At 44.9% G+C, this 25,494-nt stretch overlaps 1 protein-coding gene across 3 annotated transcripts; it reads right to left on the minus strand.

Moving 5' to 3' along the window:
- Window positions 1–4,165: 4,165 nt before the first annotated feature.
- Window positions 4,166–16,610, minus strand: psma4 (proteasome 20S subunit alpha 4). Of its 3 annotated transcripts, none has more exons than XM_033015003.1 (9): window positions 16,528–16,610; window positions 12,415–12,440; window positions 11,523–11,565; window positions 11,260–11,422; window positions 10,504–10,581; window positions 9,001–9,089; window positions 8,078–8,208; window positions 5,769–5,892; window positions 4,166–4,503 (listed from the first exon to the last, which is right to left on the minus strand). In XM_033015003.1, the coding sequence occupies exons 2-9, from the start codon at window positions 12,415–12,417 to the stop codon at window positions 4,349–4,351; spliced, it is 786 nt and encodes a 261-aa protein (XP_032870894.1). In that variant the 5' UTR covers window positions 12,418–12,440; window positions 16,528–16,610; the 3' UTR covers window positions 4,166–4,348. The 3 variants fall into 3 exon arrangements, with proteins under 3 accessions (XP_032870894.1, XP_032870893.1, XP_032870895.1); XM_033015002.1 differs by having other exon boundaries at window positions 4,169–4,503; window positions 12,415–12,443; window positions 16,521–16,596; XM_033015004.1 differs by having other exon boundaries at window positions 4,169–4,503; window positions 12,415–12,444; window positions 16,527–16,587.
- Window positions 16,611–25,494: the final 8,884 nt, after the last annotated feature.

Below are 25,494 nucleotides of genomic sequence, written 5' to 3' on the forward strand. Positions count from 1 at the left end.
TTTCCTCACCCAAACCCACATTCCCCCCCCTCATCTTCACTATGGATGTCCTCCATCATATACACCCCCATCCCACAACAGGAAGGTCTTAGAGCCCTCCACTTCTTCCAGGAACAAAGATCCAACCACTTCTGCACCAACACTCAACCACCTTGCAGAACTAACCTGAACAACTCCTCTCACTTCCTGCAAATGAAAGATGCAGCCGTGGGTAAACTTGTGCCCAGAAATACCAGCTTTATTTTACTGACATCGGACAGTACAGCTCAGGAACAAGCCTTTCGGCCCACAATGTCTGTGTTGAACATGTTACCATAACAAACACTTATTTGCCTGCATTTTATAAATCTTATCCCTCCATTCCCTGCATATCCATATGACTATCCAACACAGAACAGTCTCTACCCTAAACTTCCACTAGCACCTCGCCCAATTCTTTCTCCATTACATTGACAACTACATTAGTGCTGCCTCTTGCACCTGTGCAGAACTCATCCATTTTTTCACTTCCACCCTGCTCCCAGATTCACTTGGATCATTTCAGGCTGCTTATTCCCTTTTTGCAATCTCTCGGTCTCCATCTCAGTAGACATTCTCTCCACTGAATTTATTGTAATCCCACTGAATTGCACAGCTACCTCAATGACACCTCCTGTCCGCTGGTCTCTTAGGTCTCTGTCTCCCACACCATCACAGATTTCATCAAATCAAACCTCCTACTGAAGCCTCCAACCCGATAGTGCCCGCACCCCGCACTTTTGCTTCTCTCTTACTCAAGATCTACAATCAGGACTGCCTTGGTTTGACACAGAAATAAGAAACAAAATGCTGGAGTAACTCAGCGGGACAGGCAGCATCTCTGAAGAGAAGGAATGGGTGACGTTTCAGGTCGAGACCCCCACCACCAATGCCGTGGTTGGACCAGTTTCTGTCTTCCCTTCTCCCAATTTTCCATCTCCTCCACATAGAATCATAGAGTGATACAGTGCGGAATCAGGCCATTCGGCCCAACTTGCCCACACCGGCCAATATGTCCCAGCTACGCTATTCCCACTTGCCTGTGCTTGGTCCATATCCTTCCAAACCTGTCCTATCCATATACCTGTCTAACTGTTTCTTAAACAATGGGATAGTCCCAGCCGCAACTACCTCCTCTGACAGCTTGTTCCATACACCCACCACCCTTGTGTGAAAAAGTTACCTCTTGGATTCCTATTAAATAATTTCCCCTTCACCTTGAACCTATGTGCTCTGGTCCTCGATTCCCCTCTTGGCAAGAGACTGTACATCTACCCGATCTATTCCTCTCATGATTTTATACACTTCCATAAGATCTCCCCTCATCCTCCTGTGCTCCATGGAATAGAGACCCAGCCTACTCAACTTCTCCCTGTAGCTCACACCCTCTAGTCCTGGCAACAACCTTGTAAATCTTTTCTGAACCCTTTCAAGCTTGACAATATCTTTCCTGTAAAATGGTGCCCTAAAACTGAACAAAATATTCTAAATGCAGTCTCACCAACGCCTTATGCAACTGCAACATGACCTCCCAACTTCTATACTCTGACTGATGATGGCCAAAGTGCCAAAAGCTTTTTTGACCACCTTATCTACCTGCGACTCGACCTTCAAGGAACCATGTACCTGTACTCCTCAATCCCTCTGCTCTACAACACTACCCAGAGGCATAGCATTTACTATGTGGATGTCCTGCCCTTGTTCGACGCCCCAAAATGCAACATCTCACACTTCTCTGCATTAAATTGCATCAACCATTCCTCCGTCCACTTGGCCAATTGTTCCAGATCCTGCTGCAATCTTTCACAACCATCTTCACTATCTGCAAAACCACTCATTTTTGTAATCATCAGCAAACTTGCTAATCTTGCCCTATATGTTCTCATCTAAATCATTGATGCAGATGACAAACAGTAACGGGCCCTGCAACCCCTGAGGCACACCACTAGTCACAGGCCTCCAGTCTGAGAAGCAACCTTCCACCGTCACCCTCTGCTTCCTTCCATGGAGCCAATTTGCTATCTGTAGATTGGTTATTTACTACTAGTCAATTGTAGTGCTTGTTAGTAGTGGCTCTACCTAATATGCGTTTTATATTAACAAGAGCTTGCCTACACCATTCAGTATGAGTAGCTGCTAGGAACTGTAATGTCCTGCAGATCAATGCTGTAAGTAGATTTAATAAACCTGTGTTGTATTTTGATATGTGTTTGACTCGACTCATTACACTATCCATTCAGTTATCTCTCCTTGGATCCCATGCCATCTAACAGAGCAGCCTACCATGAGGAACCTTGGCGAATGCCTTACTGAAATCCATGTACACTTCTAGAACTCTGCCCTCATCTACCTTTTTGGTCACGTCTTCAAAAAAAACAATCAGATTTGTGAGACACGACCTCCCACGTACAAAACCATGCTGACTATCCCTAATCAGCCCTTGCCCATCCAAATGTCTGCGTAACCCATTCCTCAAAATACTCTCCAGTAACTTTCGAACTACAGATGCTAAGCTTACTGGCCTATAGTTCTCAGCATTTTCCCTGCAGCCCTTCTTGAAAAGAGGCACAACATTTGCCACCCTCCAGTCTTCCGGCACCTCTCCTGTATTTAAGGAAGACGCGTAAATTTCAACCAGGGCTCCCGCAATTTCCTCCAGTTTCCCTCAATGTCCTCGGATATATCTGATCAGGCCCTGGAGATTTGTCTACCTTCATACACGACAGTACCTTCAGTACTTCTTCGACGGTAACACTGACTGCTCTTCCATTGACTGCTTCAAAGTTCCACCATCCTACTGTCTTTCTCCTCTGTAAATGCAGAGGAGAAATACTCATTGAGGACTTTGCCCATTTGCTCTCTATAGGAAGCTTTCCATTCCTGGTCATCCAAAATGTCCCTTTTCTGAAAATGTGGCTTGTGCTCGACTGTGCTTATCGGGACATGGTCTCACATCTCCTCTATTTTCTGGACGTCTGCTCTCACCCTACCTCCCTTCAGACAGAATAGATTTTTCCAAGCCCATACCTTTAATCCCACCAGCCTGCACATTCCTTTCTACAATGAGATCACACCAGCCACATCTTCTCCCCACACCTTTCGTCCTTTCAGGGTCCAGCCCTCCCCCATGACAACCTGGTTTATTCATCCCTCTCCACCCACCCCTCCTTGACCCCTGGCACATTCCCCTGCCAACTGCAAGACTTACAGTTACACTCCCTTGTTCAAATCCATCCAGAGACTCAGCCCTTCTGGTGAGGCCAAGATTTACGTGCACCTTCTCCAGCCTCATTTACTGCATTTCTTGTTCCCGATGTGGCCTCTTCATTGAGGACTCAAAGTGCAGACGCGGTCTAATTTGCTGTGGACCTGGGCTCTGTCCGCAGAAGCCATCCTGAACTCGCGGAGGCATGCCACCATCTCCCCATCCCATTCTAGCACCGGCCTGTCCAGCCTTCTCCACTGCCAGGGCACTATATAAACTAGAACTTTGCCCTCACAATCCACCTATTTATGTCCTTCTGACCCACACCCTTCAGATGTACCTCCAGTTTCTGTCTCCTTTCCCATATCCCTCCCTCAATCACAACACCCAGTTTTATCCCCCTCCCAATTCCAACCACACAATCCATAACTGGTAGCCTGTGTCCCTGCTTATCACTCTCTTCACTGTCCTGAGACATCACTTATCCATGTTCTCAGGAGATGCTGCCTGACCTGCTGAGTGACTTCAGCATGTTTGTGTCATTCACCCTCCCTTCTCATGTCCTTCAACTTACCACCCATGTGCCTATCTCCCAACTCCTTTGCATATCCTTCTCACCACCTCCTCCACCTGCCCTCTGCACTCTGTCGTTTGTAGCCTCAGAATGTTGACAATTCCTTCCCTTCCCGTGGATGCTGCTTGATCCACTGAGTTCCTGCAGCAGATTGTTTGGTTATTATATGGTTTGGTCCCTCCAGATTCCTTGAAGCCACATCGAGAGCACCAATTAAGTAAATGGAGAAGGTGCACATAAATCTTTGCCTCACTTAGGAAGGGGCTGTTTAGACCCCTTAGGGCTGCCTAGATTCATCATGCTTCCGTTAACTGGGTGTATTCAGCAACAAATATATATTCTGAAATAAATACATTCCAAACAAAATGTTGCCTTTGTTATTTATTTAAAAACCATTTGTCAATTACAAGTCCATATATAACAGTTATGAAAGTGTACAAGTGGCTTGTGTTACCTGACGTGTCAACGTCTCTATAGAAGAACCCGCAGACAACTAGATTTTCAATAAACTCCCCTTCGGTGCTGGCATCAGCCTTGATTAAACTGCAGTTCTACTTTTCCTTCTCTTTTTGGTCCTTTTCCTTTTTCTCACGTTCCGACTTTGCTTCCTCTTCCTCGTGCCGTTTAATCAAAACTTCCACTTCCTTCTGCTTCAGCACCTTTATCCGCGTTTTGCCATTTTCTCGTGTTAGTGTTGCAATTTCCACTGCACCAGAGGGAGATGAAATGATACGTTCAAATACCCAATTTCACACGACTTCCATTCAGAGTAGGCAAATCAAGGACTTGAGGACTTAGGTTTAAGGCGAAGTGGAAAAGATTTGATAGGATTCTGAGGGGTAACTTTTTCACACAAAGGGTGGTGGGTGTATGAAACAAGCTGCCAGAGGAGGTAGGGAGGCAAAATTGCTGGAGAAACTCAGTGGGTGCAGCAGCATCTATGGACCGAAGGAAATAGGCAATGTTTCAGGCCAAAACCCTTCTTCAGTTGAGGCAGGGACTATCCCAACGTTTAAGAAACAGTTAGACAGGGACATGGATAGGACAGATTTGGAGGGATATGGACCAAATGTGGGACTAGTGTAGCTGGGACATGTTGGCCGGTGTGGGCAAGTTGGGCCCGCTTCCACAATGTATCACTCTCTGACTCTAATCGCGGTAGTCATGTAGACGTGTGCACTGTCACTCGGGAGGGATGAATTAATACATGTCAGAAAGGGCAACTATTCCAGAGGTTCCATGAATAAATAAAATCAGAATAAGCACGTCTAAGTGGACTGGAATTTTTGCAATGAGAGAAATTACACTCCAAATACTCATCAAAATATGATTGTTATATATCCATGACATTGCCATTCTCAATGTATTAACTGGTCTCAGGCTAACTGTGGATGTGAATGGTCAGATGTTTCTGTGGGGAGGGGATGGAAAGTGGCTGCCATTCAGGCACTGGGATCTCAGTAGTCGGCAAGGTGGCGCAGAGGTAGAGTTGCTGCCTCACAGCACCAGAGAGCCGGGTTTGGTCCTGACTATATGGATGCTGTCTGTATGGAGTTTGTACCTTCTCCCCGTGACCTGCATGTGTTTTCCCTGGGTGCTCCGGTTTCCTCCCACACCCCAAAGCCGTGCAGGTTTGTAAGTTAATTGGCTTCGGTAAAGTTGTAACTTGTCCCTAATGTGTGTAGGTTAGCGTTTGTGTGCGGGGATCGCTGGTCGACACGGACTCTGTGGGCTGAAGGGCCTTTTTCCGCGCTGTATCTCAAACTAAACGGTTCCTCAGTCCCTCAGTCTGCAGCTGGCCAACTACAGCCACACACAAGGCACGTACCAGAGAAAGAAACGTTTACTTCCTGCCGTGAGTTTTGACTTGATCCAATGGTTCTGGCAAACTTAAGCCATGCACTCATAGAGCAGCTCACTTTTTCAGAATACTTGCAACTATAACTTTGACGTAATATTTACATTGCTTACCTTTTTCAGCTGAAAGTTTACTGACATCCATTGTCTTGTTCAACACTTTAACTGCCAATGCAAGGGCCGATTGTAAAGTCATGTCTCCTTCTTTAAAATCTTGTTTCAGCATGGAGACAGCAGCCTGCAATTTGAATTGGATCCGTAACTAAACGATTCAGCAGCCGGCTTTATAACATCACCAACCACGTTGAAATGACCCTGACATCTGAGCCCTGTCACACGAGCCAAACAGTGTCCAAGTAGCCACACCTAACTTTAAACACATTAGTTCTGACCTGATATATAGACCAAGAGGAGGTGTATAAAAAACAGGATGCTGATGGGATGATAACTATCACAGCAAAGTGCTGTGTTTATCCACTTATAGCGGGAAGGGCATCACAAACATCCCAAAGATGGGCTGGTTTCAGAACAATGGGAAGGGCTCGCATCAATCTCAATGAGGAATGACATATTGGGAAATCTGAAGGGGTTTAAAGGCTGTAAAGTCAGAGGGATTTGATGGCCTGTAGCCGAGGGGTTTAAACACACTGGCTAAACTCACAAAGTCCTGCGGGCACAAGGGATTGGACAACCATGTATGTAACATTCTTTGAGAAAACAAGTGGAAAATATAGACTAGTTACTTCAACATCTGTTCTTGGGAAGATACTGGAGTCCATAATTAAGTGTGTCATTTAGAAAAGTTGAACATAATCAAACATGATTTTATGAAATTACGTTTGACAAATTAGCTAGAGTTCTTTGAGAGTGGATAGCGGGGAAGCTGCTGATGTTATGTATCTGGATTTCCAGAAGGTGATAAGGAGCTGTTTTAGAAACCTGGTGTACGTTACAAAGTGGTTGAAGTGTGTTAGCATGGATTGAACACTGGGTAACTAGAAGACAGTTAGAATAAATGAGTCGTTATCAGGCTGGAAAGATGTAACTAACGGAGTATCTCAAAGATTACTCCTTAGGCCTCCATCTATATTAATGATGATCAAGAGGAGGGAGCAGCACATTTGCTGTTGACATGAAACTAGACATCAGGGCATGTTGCGATGAGGATGTATGAACTCTGCATTTGGATCTGGATAGATTTAGCAAGTGAGCAAAAATTGGGCAAATGGAGTTGGGCAAGTACTGTACTCCAGTAGGCAGTCTGGAGAATGGGGTGAGGATGGAGGGGGTGCAATGGACGGTGTGGACATAGCGGGCCAAAGGGACTGTTTCTGGACGGTACAACTCAATGAGAAAGTGCAAATGAGAGGAATGTTCAGTGAAAAACCACAAAATGTTAGCTCGCTGACGTGGCAAATAATTAAAAGGCAAATGGCATGTTGGCTTTTGCTGTGAGGGTTTAAAGACAGAGCTTTTCTACAGTTATACAGGGTGAAGGTGAGGTAACACCTTAAATACTGTGACTAATTTTGGTTCCTTATTTAAGAAAGGATTTAAGACTAACTCCTGGTTGTCCTATGATGAACAACTAAGCGAGTTTAACCTGTATTCTTTGGCTTTTTGAAGAATATGGGGCAATCGTATTGAGATATACAGAATCACAATTCAGCATGACAGGGTAGATGTTTCAGCTAGTGGAAGAATCTTGAACAAGGGCACATAGTTATAAATAGCCATCGTTCAATACACAAATGTAATTTATTTAAAGAGGGCTAGAATACAAAATCAGGAATGTAATGCTGAGGTTCTATAAAGCGCTGTTCAGGCGGCATCTGTAGTATTGTGAGCAATTCTGGGCCCATATCTGAGGAAGGATCTGCTGGCTCTGGAGAGGGTCCAGAAGTTTACAAGAATGATCCCAGGGATGGGTTAACCTATGATGAGCATTTGACAGCAATATGCCTGTACTCGCTGGAGTTTAGAAGGATGAGGGGGGGGCCTCATTGAAACTTACCGTATAGCGAAAGGCTTGGATAGTGTGGATGTGGAGAGGATGTTCCCACCAGTGGGAGAGTCCTGGACCAGAGGTCATAGCCTCAGAATTAAAGGACATTCCTTTAGGAAGGAGATGAGGAGGGATTTCTATAGTCAGAGGGTGGTGAATCTGTGGAATTCTTTGCCACAGTAAGCTGTGGAGGCTTAGTCAATGGATATTTTTAAGGCAGAGATAGATAGATTCTTGATTAGTATGGGTATCAAGTGTTATGTGGAGAAGGCAGGAGAATGGGGGTTAGGAGATGGATCAGCCATGATTGAATGGCAGAGTAGACATGATGGGCCGAATGGCCTAATTCTGTTCCTATCACGTATGACATAATACAAAGGAGCATGGGGATTGGACAGGCTTTGCTTCAGATACTCACAGCACTGTTATTTCCAATGCAGGTGGCTTTCCATCCACCGTAGTTGCCACTGGGGTCACTCTGATACAACTGGTAGCCGTAGTGCTTGTCCCATCCCATGTATAGCAACGAAACACCAAATGGTCGCTTCCCTGTCAGTAACATACACAGATCAATAGATGTCCCCACAGGGGGGGGGGGGGGGAGAGAGTGAGGAGAGGGAAAGGGAGAGGGAGAGGGAGAGGGGGGCAGACAGGCAGAGATAATTTATCTTTGTGGAAGTAGTGTAATAATTACGATTTATTATAAGATATTCACCAAACAAACCAATAAGCAGAATAAAACGTTCTTCACACAACGTGGCGAAACTGTGGAATGTGTTACGACAGAGATTGGTTGAGGCATAGTGTAAAGGCATGCTTAAGGAGAGGTTGTTCAGAACTGAAGGGGAAGGGAATCTAAGGTAACTCTAACCCATTCAGACAAGGATAAATGTGTGGAGGCTTACGGGAAACGTTGAAGATGGCACAGAATGGTTGAGCCACATGGCGTATCTTGCATAATGTAAATAATCCTTGTTGTCTGTGTAAAACCCTTTGAGGTACAGCAACAACCAATTTTCAATGTGAAATGTAGAGACATATCCATTCGAAATTTAGAAGGGATACGTTTGGCGATTGACATGTGCATTCTGTGTTAAACCACGGAGATTAGTTTAATCGTTAATTAATAGTCGTGATAATTTCTACCACTAATAAACACAATTGCATTGATAACAACAATTCATTTGAAATCTGCAAATGTTTTTCATTGTTATAGAATATTAATAAAACTAGGTTGTGTAATTAAGACCAGATTTTTAAAAACTAAGCTGCATTTGTGATTCAATGTTGCAGAAAGTCCATGATCTTTTACCAAGCAGTTTTGATTCCACTTTGTCTTACCTCCAAACTGTGTGTAAGCCTGCTTGATATCGCAGAGTGTGGTGACCAGCTGCTCACAAGGGATGGGTTCTTGGTACTGAAGGAGATACCTAAAGGAGATACAAAGCACCATTACTGCACGCTGCCCGTGGTCAATCACACCCCAGGGGAAAGTGCAAAGAAATTTTAGTTTTCCAAGAACTGTTGAATATTCTGTACAATTTTCTGATTTAAAGAGGAAGACATTTGCATTAAGGTGGAACTGTGGAACCACACAAGCTGCTGTGTATTCTCATCCCTGAGAGCTGGGAACCAACACGTGCGACTCTGGGAAAGCGGTTCTTGCGTTGAGGTGAAGCTTTGTTTCTTATTCATCCTTGGGATGTGGGTGATGCTGCCAGCCATTCACTGACCACCACTATTCACCCTCAGGAAGAGGCTGGGACACTGCAATCGGAGTGCTGAGGGTGTTCTCACAATGTTAGAAGGGAGGCAAGGATCTCGCTGCAGTAACAATGATCAATGGCACCACAGGGCCAGGTCAGGAATGGGGAGCAAGGCTGGGAGATTTCACAGTTGTGCTGTTGTTCGAGTGTGCAAGGTTATGGATTTTAGCATGGTTAGCACGCTAGTTGGTTAGTATGCAACAAAAGCTTTTCACTGTAACTGAACAATGTTGGGAGTATGATGACTTGTACAAACTGCAGCCTCAGTACTTTGTCTCTACCCATCCCCACAGTTTAGGTTGTGTAGGATGGAACTGCAGATGCTGGTTTAAAGCAAAGATAGACACAAAAAGCTGGAGTAATACAGCAGGTCAGACAGCATCTCTGTAGAAAAGGAATGTGATGTTTCGGGTCGACGCTAGTGGGTCTGAAGAAGGGTCTCAACCCGAAACATCATCTATTCCTTTTCTCCAGAGATACTGTCTGACCCACTGAATTACTCCAGCTTTTTGTGACAACCCACGGTTCAGGTTAATGCACAGCTCAGAGACCGAAACAATAGCTATCAACATTCCTTCTGATGCTGTCGTTCATTACCATGGTTCAATAGGAATTGGTATCTAAATGTAGTCATGCAAGACTTGTATGTGCTACGACCAAAACTCAGTGCAACTAAATCCCCGGGACCAATAACCCTTACATGAACAAAGAGGGATCCGGCGTGGGGGGGGGGGGGGGCTGCGGAGGGCAAAGAGGGACCATTGGGGCCTGCTTTGGTACTTTGTCGGTGCCCTATACATGGCGACTCTGCATACTTTGTGTACGGTTTGCAAAACAAAGAATTTCACTGTGACATGTCACACGTGGTAACAAAGTATCAATCAATCGATGAAGAAACATAAAATATCCAGAAGACTTGATTGAGGCTTCTTGTACATAACTTTGTACTAACATTTTCCCTGTGGGGCAGCCAGGTTACTACAGATACAGCAGCGGTAAGGATCAGTAAGTGGAGTTAGAGCAGCTGTATCAGAGGGCAGATTCTCACGATTCATACAACACTAACACCTTGGCTTACCTCTGGGCAATTAGACGCAGCTCATTTGTGAGAACGTTGGCATCGGCCGTTATTCCTGCAACGCTGCACGCCATGTCACTGCAGAGCAGATTTACATGAAGCTTAGTATGAACACAACATCAACATACATGTATAAACATCAACAAAAAAATAATAATTTGAGACTATTTTCCACAGGCAATTTTCCTTAAATTACTTAAAATGAACAAAACACCTTTCTGGTCAACTTGGTAAGATTGTGCCTAATGTATAGCAGCATTGTCATTGATCAGAAAATGTAATTTTCAAAAAATAGAATGTCACTGTACTTAGGTACATGTGACAATAAAGTGCCACTGAGCTCTCTGGTGGCTGCTTGCCTGCACTAATTTCACGTTCCCCCTTTTCTACGTTAACAACCACACCACACCCACCGTGTCATTTTGAACACCTCCACATCATTCCATTTACAATCCATGGAATACAGACCAGTTGATGGAATTTCAGAGGGTGGTGGGTACATGGAACGAGCTGCCAGGGGAGGGAGTCGAGGCAGGTACTATAGCAACTTTTAACGGATATTTGGACAGGTGCAGGGATAGGAAAGGTGTAAGCGGAGTCAAAATGCAGGCAAATGGGACTAGCTTAGATGGGGCATCTTGGTCAGCATGGATGAGTTGGGCTGAAGGGCTAGTTCCAATCCGTATGATTCTATTTAGGATAATAGACTGTCTCAAGACAAGCAAACACATTTGTTGTGTCCGAGTTCACACGTACTCATTCAGTTTGTAAATCTTCTCGGAAAAGAAGACTTCGTCCAGTAGCTTGTGTATGTTGCGTCTCTCTGCAGCTAACAGGACGCCATCGTTGGCCAAAATCCCCAGGCATGTTCCAGCGTGGCCGATGGCTTCCATGGCGTACTCCACCTGGTACAGTCGCCCTACAGTTAGTTAAATGTAACGTTTTAAATCAGTTGCCGCACCAATACATTAAATCAGTCAGACCGTTCATTTTCCAGAAACGTTTACTCAGATACTCACCTTCAGGTGAAAATATGGTCGTCCGTGAGTCATATCGTCGAGACTATGGAGACAAACAAAATAATCAGCATACTTCCTACATGAATCTTTTATAATGAGGTTAGGGCTCCTCTCCCTCCTCCAGTCATGTTCTCCCCATGGAGGTTTCCACAGCACCAGTGTTTGGCTGATGACCCCTTATTCTTAGACTGTAGCCCCTGGTTCTGGACTTCTCCAACATCGGGAACATGTTTCCTGCATCTAGCGTGTCCAATCCTTTAATAATTTGATGTTTTTTTGTATGAGAGTTGGGAAACTGCTACCCCTCATGTAGCCCCCACAGTGAGGGGCAACTTCCAACATCTAGTCGGAGATGTTTAGCTCAGCATGTGACGGAGTGGTGGTGGAAACATTGCCGAGTCACTGTCACCGCAAACAAGCCACCCTACCACCACAGACTGCCGTGGCATCCACCCACTGGTTGAAAGGTACAGACAGCATGGAAACAGATCCTTCGATCCATTGAGTCCATACTGACCAGAGATCAACCATTCACATAAGTTCTATGCTATCAGTTTTTCATCCACTCCCTACTCACTAGTCAATTTATAGCGGCCAATTAACCTAGAAACCTACATGTTTTTGGAATGTGGGAGCATATCGGAGAAAACCCATGCAGTCACAGAGAGAACGTGCAAACTCCACACACACACAGCACCTGGGGTCAGGATTGAACCCGGGTTTCTGGTGCTATGAGGCAGCAGTTCCACCAGCTGGGCCACGCTACTCCCGCTCGCGATTTTACTCAAGTCTTAAGCAAGTTTTGAAAATGCTTACACCCAGCGTCTCATCACGCACTGTACCTATTTTGTCTATGGTAAATATCTGACAAGGTTAAATCCCAGTCACTCACCATTGTGCCCTTAAACGGTCAAAAACCTGGGAACAAAAGAGGAAACAGTTAATAAATGCATCAAGTATGGCAATAAGTGTACCTAGTGCCTTCTTAAAACCCAGACCAGCTGTCTGTGTAGACGGACAGGAGATGCTGCAGTGCAGTCCCCTGAATGAGATGACAGAATATGTCTCATGTACAAAGCGGTAATGTAATGAGGGAGAAGGAATGGGTGACGTTTCAGGTCATGACCCTTCTTCAGACTTCTTCTGAAATGTCCTGAAACGTCACCCATCCTTCTCACCAGAGATGATGCCTGTCTCGTTGAGTTACTCCAGCATTTTAACTACATTTTCGGTTTAAACAATCATCTGCAGTTCCTTCCTACACAGTGTAATGAGGGACCTGGTTACACCTTGAAACCTCCACCTCCTCTCCTGATGGAAAGGAACAAGCTTTTGATACCAACCTGCAGGTTGGTAAAAGGTGACCTGCCTCATTGACGACTTTAACAGAAGAAATCCGTGCCCGATTTCCATATTCAGAATTATGTTTATATTGAAGCTTTGGGCTTTCAGTTTGAAGCGCAGAAGGACTTCTCAAATGTGTTTCAGGGCAAAATGTCCCATCTGAATGTAACGGTAGTATCATCCTCCCAATGGAATATTAACTGAACGCGCTTTTGTATAATCTTCCCATGAACAGAAAATCAAAAGTACTCTGTACACACAAATCCCAGTGCAATAAAAATGAACTGCAGCTGCTGGTTTATACCAAAGAGAGAAAATGCTGGAGTAACTCAGCAGGTCAGGCAGCATCTCTGGAGAAAACGGATAGGTGACAGTTCGGGTTGTGACTCTTCTTCAGACTGATTGTGTGTGTGTGTGTGTGTGTGTGTGTGTGTGTGGGGGGGGTGGAACTGGAAGCAGCAAAAGACCAGGATAATCAGGGCCGGCAACAGGTAACCTCAGGCAGGGTAATTCCGATTGTAACGGTGATTCAAGGTTACATCACTGCCACTCCTCATCCCCCAGTCAGATCCTTGATCTAATGAGGTATTACAAAGTAGACTATGGACTTTGCACCTACGATTGTCATTATTCTTTCCGCATATGCTGTCCAACACTCTTCGAGTGTTTCCAAAATTCTCTATTTTTGTCTGCAGTTTTTTGTACATGGCACCAGGAGGTGATTACTGCAGCACAGTGAACACTCACAAACAACGCATGCCTTCAAACCAGCTAAAAGTTCCAAAGTACAGTGGATGTGACATCCTCAGAACATACTCAGCACCATGCAAGAATTTAATTGTCCTATCTGGGACATATGACAATAAAACACTCTTGACCCTTGAATAATGAAGACCGAGTTTTGAGTTTAATGTCCAACAAATGATTATCTGAAGAAGGGTCTCGACCAGAAACGTCACCTATTCCTTCTCTCCAGAGTAAGTAAGTTTATTGGCCAAGTATTCGCATACAAGGAATTTGCCTTGGTGCTCCGCTCACAAGTAACAACATGACATACAGTGACAGTTATGAATGACTCAGAAAACACTAAACATTAATAATAGGGTGATTTCACGAAAGGTCACTGGAGCGTAGATCCGCTCCCACGTGACCGCAAAATTTAACTGGGGGACAAGCGTCACTTCCTGTACATGTTAGTGAATGGGAAAACACGCACTTTCACACCCGTTAAAAACATCGAAAACGGCCAGTTTTTGAGCTGCAATTTACTGTACCAGTCGGGATGACCGTGAGGCACAGCTACCTAAATTTACAGTAAAAAAAAAAGATAGAAACTAAGGTAAATTCAAGAGGGAGCTGAAGGTGCAAAAACAGCGGAAGTTGTTAGCGGACATTTGTCGTGGAGATTTAAAGATCGAAAATATCGGGAATTATCGCGTTTACTCGCTGCATTTCATCAAAAGTAAGGCATTATTGGCTTTGTTATCTTTATTCATTTGTTAGATGAAAAGTATTAAAAGTTAGAAATCCTTCAGTAAAATTGCAAAATCGCCCATTGTTCTCAGGTGGGTTTTAACATGCAAAATGAAAACGCTTCTGAAGCTCCATTTACCATTTAAATAATCGTAAACTCTCAATGCGTTTGGAAATACATTTTACTCAGATGCAAGCTAAGGAATGGGATAATTGTCAGCTGTTAGTTGGACAAAATCAGGACATTTTATTATTTGCCAAAATATATTTCTCAATGTTTCTAGTTTAAAGCCTGCACAATCACCCAAACTACTTATTTATTTATCATCTAATAACAGACAAGCCTGCCGCATGGAATGATGTCAACAATCCTGATTGGGCACCCACTGTGAGCAGGATAGACAATGTGCACAAGAACGCCATGCACGTGCAACAAGAAGAGAGTATTAAAGCAGATTTGGTCGCAGCTCAAGCATCTATAGCTTTAATCTGCTTTAATACTCTCCTTTGACTGTAAATTTAGGTAGCTATGCCTCACGGTCACCCCGACTGGTACAGTAAATTGCAGCTCAAAAACTGGCCGTTTTCGATGTTTTTAACGGGTGTGAAAGTGCGTGTTTTCCCATTCACTAACATGTACCGGAAGTGACGCTTGTCCCCCAGTTAAATTTTGCGGTCACGTGGGTGCGGATCTACGCTCCAGTGACCTTTCGTGAAATCACCCTATAAGAGATGCTCATTTTGTGTCTCATCAAATGTTTACCGTACTAGTTTTAAACCTGTACAGATCGGGTAGTCAGAACCTTTTTTCGCCAGGATAAAATACAAAAATACTAGAGGGTGGAGTTCTAGGGCAAGAGGGGCAACGCTTAAAGATGACATGCGGGGTTAGATTTTTACAGGTGGTGGTGCCTAGAACACACTGGCAGGGGTGGTGGTTGAGGCCGGTGCAATAGTGGGGTTTATTGGATGGACACATGACGACGTCGTTTTATAATCCTTCGATGTCGGCTCTTCCTATCATTGTGAAGCAGAATTCACCCCCCCAAGCGTTGATAGTCAAAAGTGCTGGAGAAACTCAGCGGGTGCAGCAGCATCTATGGAGCGAAGGAAATAGGCAACGTTTCGTCCCGAAACGTTGCCTATTTCCTTCGCTCCATAGATGCTGCTGCACCCGCTGAGTTTCTCCAGCACTTTTGTCTAACTTCGATTTTCCAGCATCTGCAGTTCCTTCTTAATCACCAAGCGTTGGATTGTTCACCCACTAATAGGGAAGGTCAACTGGAGTCAGACCGGGGTTGAGACCCATCAGTCTGAAGAAAGGTTTCGGCTCGAAACGTTGCCCATTTCCTTCGCTCCATGGATGCTGCTGCACCCGCTGAGTTTCTCCAGCATTTTTGTGTACCCGGGTTGAGACAGGTTAGTTTTACCCCCGGGTAAATGGAGGGGAGATGGGCCGTGTACAGACAGGCGAGTGATGAATTTATTGAATTGAATTGATTTTATTAGGGACAGTGCATATTAATAAATATTTGCTTGTAATATGCAAGATTGTAGCCAGTAGCTAATTTCCATCTTTAGTCCCAACACAAGGTAAACACATCCCAAACAAGGTAAAAACAAAAACAAAACAAACAATAAAGTAAAAAAGTAGCAATTAAAGAGTACCATAGGATAATTTTAAGGTAGATTATGATTGCAATTTTGATTTTGCAGTAACCATGTTTTTAGATGTTTGGTAAATGAGGTAAGGTATTGTGTGTAGATGACAGGCGCGGAAAGCTGGAGTAACTCAGCGGGTCGGGCAGCATCTCTCACAGAAGGAGGGAAGGAATAGAAGGGTCGAAACCGAAACCGTAAACCCAGCCGGCATGAGGGGGACGGGAAGAGGAGGGGGGGGGGTTGACCGGTAGCTGCGGCTCCCCTCTCGGTCCCCGCTCCAGCCGCCGGACCCTCGGACACCTCCACCCTCCTCCCCCTCCCCCTCTCTCCATCCGCCGGCCGGGATGAAGCAGCAACTTTGAGGCGGCCCGGCCGACTAGGCCGCAGTCTCCGGGACCGGCCGCGGGGCTGGGTGCGGGTGGGGGTCGGCCCTGGCCCAGCTCCGGTCCCTCGGTCCGGTGACCTTCTCCCTCTCTCCCTCCCCCTGCCCCCTGGCATCCCGCGGCCCCGCTCCCGCCGTCTCTACCTGTCCTGTCCCGTCGCCGCCGCCGCCTCTCGTTCCCTGCACCGACCAGACACTGCACCCGCCACAGCGCCCCCTGTCGCCCCGGAGGAGCCGCCGCCACAGCGCCCCCTGTCGCCCCGGAGGAGCCGCCGCCACAGCGCCCCCTGTCGCCCCGGAGGAGCCGCCGCCCCAGCGCCCCCTGTCGCCCCGGCGGAGCCGCCGCCACAGCGCCCCCTGTCGCCCCGGAGGAGCCGCCGCCACAGCGCCCCCTGTCGCCCGGGAGGAGCCGCCGCCACAGCGCCCCCTGTCGCCCGGGAGGAGCCGCCGCCACGTCGCCCCGGAGGAGCCGCCGCCACAGCGCCCCCTGTCGCCCCGGAGGAGCCGCCGCCACAGCGCCTCCTGTCGCCCCGGAGGAGCCGCCGCCACAGCGCCTCCTGTCGCCCCGGAGGAGCCGCCGGCCCAGCGGGGCATTTTCAGCCCCATATTCCCACCACTCCAGAGACATAACCAGCAGTGGCGGACTGGCCAGGGTATCAGCTTGCCTGATGGCAAGTGGGCCCCTGTTAAATGATAGCATTGTAGTTGCCGGTGGGCCCCCTTTGTCTCCTGGCAACCAATATTTTTAGACCCAGTCCGCCACTGATAAACCAAGTCACCATTATACCCAAGGTAGACACAAGGTGCTGGAGTAACTCCTCCACACTGCCAAATCTCCTCAAGTTATCCCTACTTTGAAAATGTTCTCCTGTCAACGGCGAGCACCCTTCCATATCTCTCGTCTCCCTCTCCCCCGACTCTCAGTTTGAAGAAGGGTCTGGACCAGAAACGTCACCCGTTCCTTCTCTCCACAGATGCTGCCTGTCTCGCTGAGTTACTCCTGCATTTTGTGTCTATCTTCGGAGTACACCAGCATCTGCAGTTCCTTTAGTTCTCTGCCTCAGAGGGCGGTGGAGGCAGGTTCTCCGGATGCTTTCAAGAGAGAGCTAGATAGGGCTCTTAAAAATAGAGGAGTCAGGGGATTCTTGGTTTCTTGGTCCTCCAAAATATTCCAAATGGAATTTAAACTGGATATGGGGAGAAGGCAGGAACGGGGTACTGATTGGGGATGATCAGCCTTGATCACATGGCCTACTCCTGCACCTATTGTCTATTGTCTATTTACACACATTTTGTCTGCAAAATCTCCTCATGGTATGCCTACTTTGAAGAAGTTCTCCGACGAACACACCATTATACCCAAGATAGACACAAAAAGCTGGAGTAACTCAGCAGGTCAGGCAGCATCTCTGGAGAGAAAGAATGGGTGAAGTTTCGGGTCGAGACCCTACAGACTGAGAGTCAGGGGAGAGGGAAACGGGAGATATAGACGGTGATATAGTGCAAATGAATGAAAGATAGACTAAATGAGTAACAATGATCAAGGAAATGGCCCATTGTTGGCTGTGCTGGGTGTAAAACACACATGGCTGTGGTTAATCTAGTGGTTTACAAACTTAAAGCACACGGCATTGGGGGTTCAGTATTGATGTGGATAGAGAACTGGCTGGCAAACAGGAAGCAAAGAGTAGGAGTAAACGGGTCCTTTTCACAATGGCAGGCAGTGACTAGTGGGGTACCGCAAGGCTCAGTACTGGGATCCCAGCTATTTACAATATATATTAATGATCTGGATGAGGGAATTGAAGGCAATATCTCCAAGTTTGCGGATGACACGAAGCTGGGGGGCAGTGTTAGCTGTGAGGAGGATGCTAGGAGACTGCAAGGTGACTTGGATAGGCTGGGTGAGTGGGCAAATGTTTGGCAGATGCAGTATAATGTGGATAAATGTGAGGTTATCCATTTTGGTGGCAAAAACAGGAAAGCAGACTATTATCTAAATGGTGGCCGACTAGGAAAAGGGGAGATGCAGCGAGACCTGGGTGTCATGGTACACCAGTCATTGAAAGTGGGCATGCAGGTGCAGCAGGCAGTGAAGAAAGCGAATGGTATGTTAGCTTTCATAGCAAAAGGATTTGAGTATAGGAGCAGGGAGGTTCTACTGCAGTTGTACAGGGTCTTGGTGAGACCACACCTGGAGTATTGCGTACAGTTTTGGTCTCCAAATCTGAGGAAGGACATTATTGCCATAGAGGGAGTGCAGAGAAGGTTCACCAGACTGATTCCTGGGATGTCAGGACTGTCTTATGAAGAAAGACTGGATAGACTTGGTTTATACTCTCTAGAATTTAGGAGATTGAGAGGGGATCTTATAGAAACTTACAAAATTCTTAAGGGGTTGGACAGGCTAGATGCAGGAAGATTGCTCCCGATGTTGGGGAAGTCCAGGACAAGGGGTCACAGCTTAAGGATAAGGGGGAAATCCTTTAAAACCGAGATGAGAAGAACTTTTTTCACACAGAGAGTGGTGAATCTCTGGAACTCCCTGCCACAGAGGGTAGTCGAGGCCAGTTCATTGGCTATATTTAAGAGGGAGTTAGATGTGGCCCTTGTGGCTAAGGGGATCAGAGGGTATGGAGAGAAGGCAGGTACGGGATACTGAGTTGGATGATCAGCCATGATCATATTGAATGGCGGTGCAGGCTCGAAGGGCCGAATGGCCTACTCCTGCACCTAATTTCTATGTTTCTATGTTTCTATGTTAAAATGTAGACTTTGAGGTGGAGAGCAGGAGGAATCCCAGAATGGGTGCAGGGTGGAAGGGTGTTGAACCCTCGTCAGAGAGAGAAGGAGGGGGTGCAGTTACAAGAGGGGGTGCAGTTACAAGAGTACAGCACCTGCAGGAAACTTAGCACGTTGATTTTTTATCCATGAATGAAATCAAAGAGAAATCTAGTGGTTAGTATAGATTTATATATGGTTAGCAGGTTAGTATAGATTTGATGATGGCACCCGAATGGCCTCCTTCAGTGCTGAAAGGAAATATGTTTTTCCTTTTTAGGGATACTACATGGAAACAGGCCCTTCGGTCCACACAGTACATGCTGGCCATCGCTCAGCTGTTCACACTAGTTCTATGGTATCCCACTTTCTCATCCACTCCCTACACACTAGGGGCAATTTGCAGAGACAACTTAACTTAAAAACCCGCACGTCTTTGGGATGTGGGGGGAAACTGGTGCACCCGGAGGAAACCCACGTAGTCACAGGGTGAATGTACAAACTCCACATAGACAACACCCGAGGTCATGATCGAACCAGAGTCTCTGGCGTTGTGAAACAGAAACTTTACTGCGCACAATATGTCGCCTGAGATGCATCCGTCTCCTTCTCTCATCAGTAAGTAGTTCCATCTTGATTAAAACTTTTATTAGACTATAGATTTCTTTTAGTATTCAGGTTGTAACAAAGTTTTCTCCGCAGGAGCCTATTTACATCTTCATTCCCTCCTTTTTCTTTTTCAATTTCAATCACTCCTCCCAATGTTCCATCCGACGAGCATCTCTCCCTTTCACAGTTCTGACAAATAGTCGCATATCCAAATTGTTGGCTTTTAAGATGATGTTGGATGTGGGAGGAAATGATCGGAATTATGTGGCCAGGTGTAGTACACCATGCCCAAGTATTGATAGTGTTCACCACCATGCATCCTGAACCTGCAAACCCAACGAGTTATTGTCACACAGCATGGAAACAGGCCCTTCGGCCCAACTTGTTCATGCAGACCAAGATGCCCCGTCTAAGCTAGTACCCATATTTGTTTGGCCCATATTCTCTAAGACTGAGAGTCAGGGGAAAGGAAAATGAGAGATATAGACGGCGATGTAGGGAGATATATATCAAATGAATGAAAGATGTGCAAAAAAAGTAATGATGATCAAGGAAACGGTCGATTGTTGGCTGTGCTGGATGTGAAACACACAAGGCTATGGTAACGAGTGTGGGTTAAAATGTGGTGGTGGAGCCAGAGAGATTCATATAACGGTATAAGTGTCTTTTATTTTATTTTATTTGTTTTTATTTATTTATTAGAAGTAGACATATTATAAAATGTAGTTACATATTATAGTAAAAAAACTTTTCATATACATCAGTCATACATTATTAAAATCTTCCATTATCAATTACTTCTGCTTCTAGTGTTTTTATTTTTTATAGAAAGAGGGAGAAAGAGAGGGTAGAAAGTTACAAATAAAATTAAAAAATTAAAAAAACACAACAGAAAAACAAGGGAGGTGGAATGGGTTACCTGTAATACGTCAATGGAGATAGGTTCGTAGGTTATAAAGTATAGCTTTTCATCTGTTCCTGAGTTCAAGTTTCAGTTGGGTCCTCGTGCTGTGCCAATCTATCCCTTCAGATAGTTAATGAATGGAGCCCAAATTTTATGGAAAAGATCTTGTTTGTCCATTAAGACAAGTCTAATTCTTTCTAAGTATAGGGTCTCCGACATTTCCGTAATCCACATTTTAATTGTGGGGGTTGTAGGGCCTTTCCAAAATTTTAATATTAATTTTTTCCCGGTTATTATACTGTAGTTGAGGAAATTTCTTTGGTTTGTTGTGAGTGTTAAGCTTTGTTCTGATATTCCAAGTATTATTAATTTTGTGTCTGGGTCCAGTTTTGTATTAATAACTTCTGAAGTTATTTCAAAAATATCCGTCCAGAAATGTTTAAGTTTTATACAGTTTGCAAACGTATGTGTTAAATTAGCCTCTAGATGTAGACATTTATCACAAATAGGAGAGATTTGTGGGAAGATTCTATTTAGTTTTATTTTAGAGTAGTGTAGTCTATGTAAGACCTTGAATTGTATTAAAGTATGTCTGGCATTTAATGAACATTGATGTATTTGTTGTAAACTTTCGTCCCACATATCTTTCGTGATAGGGTGACCTATTTCATTTTCCCATTTGTATCTATATGGTTCGGTTGGTGGTACCTCGTTGTTTAGTAGGGTGTTATAAATATAAGCTATTAGTTTTTCAGTATTAGGATGCTTGTTCAAACATTCATCAAGAATTTCTGATTCCCTATTCCTGTAGACTTGTGTATTAGATTTAACATAATCTCTAATTTGTAGATATCTGAAGAAATTATTTGAGTGCAGTCCATAATTCTGTTGCAACTCTTGAAATGAAAGAAAAGTACCTTTCCCATAAAGATGTCCTATATTTTTGATTCCATAATTTTTCCATTGTGTGAAACCTTTGTCATAAGTGTCTTTTAAAAGCTGTAATAGTACCTGCCTCAACCACTGTACCTCTTCTGGCAACTCGTTCCATGTACCACCTGCTTCTGAGTGAAAAAATTACCCCTCAGTTTCAAATTAAATATTGTCCCTCTAAACTTCAACATATCTCCTCTTGCTTTTGATTTCCATACCCAGGAAAAAGACTGCATTCATCCTATCTATTCCTCTCAAGATTTTACACACCTTTATAAGACGACCTTTCAACCTCCTCCGCTGCAAGGAATAAACTCCTGTCCAACCTGCCTAACCACTCCCCCTATTGAGACCCTCAAATCCTGGCAACATCCTTGTAAATCTTCTCTGCACTTTCCAGCTTAACAGTATCCTTCCTAGAGCAAGGTGACCAAAACCAAACACAATACTTCAAAAGTGGCCTCACCAATGTCTAGTACAACTATCTCATAACACTCCAACTTTTATACTCAATACCCTAATTGATTAAACCCAATGTACCGAAAGCCTTCTAGGCCACCCTAGCTACCTGTGATGCCACTTTCAGGGAACCATGTACCTGTCTCCAACTTGACATTACTTCTTTTTTTATTGCCTAATCTGAATCTCGACTCAGGTCAAAGAAAGATAGGCTCTTGCATGACTGAAACCTGCTGGGATTTGCAAGTATCTTTTCCTTAAATCGACCAATAATTTGTTCCAGCGGGTCAGGCAGCATTGCTGGAGAACACTGATAGGTGATGTTTCGGGTCAGATCCTTTCTTCAGATGACACTGAATTACTCCTGCACATTGTCTTTTTTTGTAAATCAGCATCTGCACTTTAGACTTTACTTTAGAGATACAGCATGGAAACAGGCCCTTCGGTCCACCGAGTCCACGTCGACTAGCGATCACCCCATACACCAGCACTATGGTCCACACTAGGGACAATTTACAATTTACACAAGCCTATTATCCTCTATTGTCTTTAGTCCTAGGTCTCCTCTATTGTCAGAGTGAGGCTAAATGCAAATTGGAGGAACAGCATCTCATATTTTGGTTGGGCAGCTTACAGTGCAGTGAATGAATATTGATTTCTCTCACATCTGGTAATCTCAGCATTCCCTCTCTATTGTCCCCCACCCAAGTCACACCAACGTCTTGTTTTCACCCAACAAACATTTAACAATAGCCTGTTTCCTTTGTCATCATTACCTCTTTGCATATCTTTCATTCATTGTTCTGTATCTCTTCACATCATCGTCTATATCTCTTGTCTCCCTTTTCCCTAACTAGTCTGAAGAAGGGTCTCAACCCGAAATGTCACCCATACCTTCTCTCCAGAGATGCTGCCTGTCCCGCTGTTACTCCAGCTTGTTGTGTCGATCTTCATTTTAAACCAGCATCTGCAGTTCCTTCCTACACAACCTACAAACCTGTATGTCTTTGGACTGTGGATGGAAACCGGAGCACCTAGTGGAAACCCATGCAGTTATAAAGTCACAGTCATCTCATGTTACAGTGTGGAAACAGGCCCTTTGGCCTAACTTGCCCCAGCTACACTAGTCCCACCTGCCTGCGCTTGGTCCACATTCCTCCAAACCTACTCATGTACCTCTCTAACTGTTTCTTAAACTGGGTTAGTCCCAGTCTCAACTACCTCCTTTGGCAGCTTGTTCCATACACCAACCTTTGTGTGAAAAAGTTACCCCTCAGATTCCTATTAAATATTTTCCCCTTCACCTTGAACCTATGTTCTCTGGTCCTCGATTCACCTACTCTAGGCAAGTAATTCTGTGCATCTACCCGATCTGTTCCTCACATGATTTTACACACCTCTATAAGATCACACCTTATCCTCCTGTACTCCAAGGAATAGAGACGCAGCCTACTCAACCTCTCCCTTTCGCTCAGACACTCGAGTCCTGGCAACATCCTCGTAAATTTTCTTTGAACCCTTTCAAGCTTGACAAGGCAGTCACAGGGAGAACGTACAAACTTGGCAGTTCTTTGTGTCGATTAAATTAGCAAACATTTAAAGTTTCAGCAATTGTTGATAGTAACCTTTTATAATTGGAGTCACTGTCTATGTGCTATAATGAGGAGGGATTTTTAACAAATTCTACCAAAGTGTTTTCAGACTGTATTAGATTAAAGATGACCCACAGTAGTTCCAATCTGTTACCAGAGGAGGGCGCCTAGATCTGAACCACTAGCTTGGATCACAGCACTGATCCTTGGGGCATCTTATATGGACCTATTCACAAAGCCTTGTAAATCTGAGCACGAATTCATCCAACTTGGTACAAGATCCATGAGCTGCAGGGATTTTCTTCAGTGGAGTTCCCGTCAGGTAGGTCAACGTGGTTCTTATATCGCAACACCGGAAATTGGAGGAACAGCACCTCATATTCCGCCTGGGTTGCTTGCGTCTGGATGGCATGAACATTGAATTCTCCCAATTTTGCTAGCCCTTGCTGTCTCCTCCCCTTCCTTAACCCTCGAGCTGTCTCCTCTCATCCCCCCGCCCTCGGGCTCCTCCTCCTCCCTTTTTCCTTCCTTCTCCCTCCCACCCCCCATCAGTCTGAAGAAGGGTTATGGCCCGAAACGTCACCCATTTCCTTCGCTCCATAGATGCTGCTGCACCCGCTGAGTTTCTCCAGTATTTTTGTGTACCTTGGTTCTTATATTGTTGACCACAACCTGGGGCAATTTGCTTGTTCAGTAATCAGCCTGTTTTTATTTTCTAGAGTTGATCTAGTTGCATCTAAGATGCAAAAATAGAACATAAAAATATTTCTAGCTCTGCCCTACAAGTGTCCATTTGGCCAAAGTAAAAGATTTATATTCTTGTCAAAATGTCTGAAACATTCAGCTCCCTGTGAAGGAGTATTAAGAAATTGATAAGGAAAGGGATAGAGAATTAACGAGCTACCTAGTAAGAAGCATGAAAACGCAATGTAATCACTTCCTTGGGAATGTGGAAAGAAAACAAGATGGCAAAGGTTTTATTGCACCTGTAACGTTAACTATTTTTCTTTCTGTAGATGGTGCCGAACATGCTGAGTGTTTCTGGTATTTTTGGGTTTAATAATGGCGTGTTGACTTGGAATCTTCCACAGTGTCATTTGTTAACATCAATGGGCGGTTCATGTGTTGTAGGAATGGAGGTGAATGGGGCATGGTTGGCAGAATGCAGGGAAAGCAGCAACAAAGATAAAAAAGATTCCAACTCCACCTCATGTTCCTTCTCACCTTAATCTCCAAATCCCAGAAGATAGACATAAAATGCTGGAGTAACTTCGAGCCAGCACCGCCATTCATTGTGATCATGGCTGATCGTCCCCAATCAATAACCCGTGCCTGCCTTCTCCCCATATCCCACTAGCCCCTAGATCTCTATCTAACTCTCTCTTAAATCCATCCAGTGACTTGGCCTCCACTGCCCTCTGTGGCAGGGAATTCCACACATTCACAACTCTCTGGGTGAAAAAGTGTTTTCTCACCTCAGTCTTAAATGACCTCCCCTTTATTCTAAGACTGTGGCTCCTGGTTCTGGACTCTCCCAACATTGGGAACATTTTTCCTGCATCTAGCTTGTCCAGTCCTTTCAAATTTTATATGTTTCTATAAGATACCCCCTCATCCTTCTAAACTCCAGTGAATACAAGCCTAGTCTTTTCAATCTTTCCTCATATGACAGTCCCGCCATCCCAGGGATCAATCTCATGAACCTACGCTGCACTGGGCAGAGATTTGATGCGATACGATAAACATTCCCTCATCCCCGGAGGGAGATTGTTCGGCCAACAGTCACCACACACAAGGTGCACAAAAACTTGAAATTAAAAGTGAAAACAAAGA

The sequence above is a fragment of the Amblyraja radiata genome, chromosome X (assembly GCF_010909765.2).
Source record: "Amblyraja radiata isolate CabotCenter1 chromosome X, sAmbRad1.1.pri, whole genome shotgun sequence".
Taxonomy (NCBI): domain Eukaryota; kingdom Metazoa; phylum Chordata; class Chondrichthyes; order Rajiformes; family Rajidae; genus Amblyraja; species Amblyraja radiata.

Excerpts from the sequence above, each read along its gene's own strand:
- psma4 (XM_033015003.1), bottom strand. Across the intron at positions 10,582-11,259 it reads AAGATTTACAAACTGAATGA|TGACATGGCGTGCAGCGTTG; the intron begins GTACGTGTGAAC and ends TCTGCTCTGCAG. Across the intron at positions 4,504-5,768 it reads TAAACTTTCAGCTGAAAAAG|TGGAAATTGCAACACTAACA; the intron begins GTAAGCAATGTA and ends CCTCTGGTGCAG.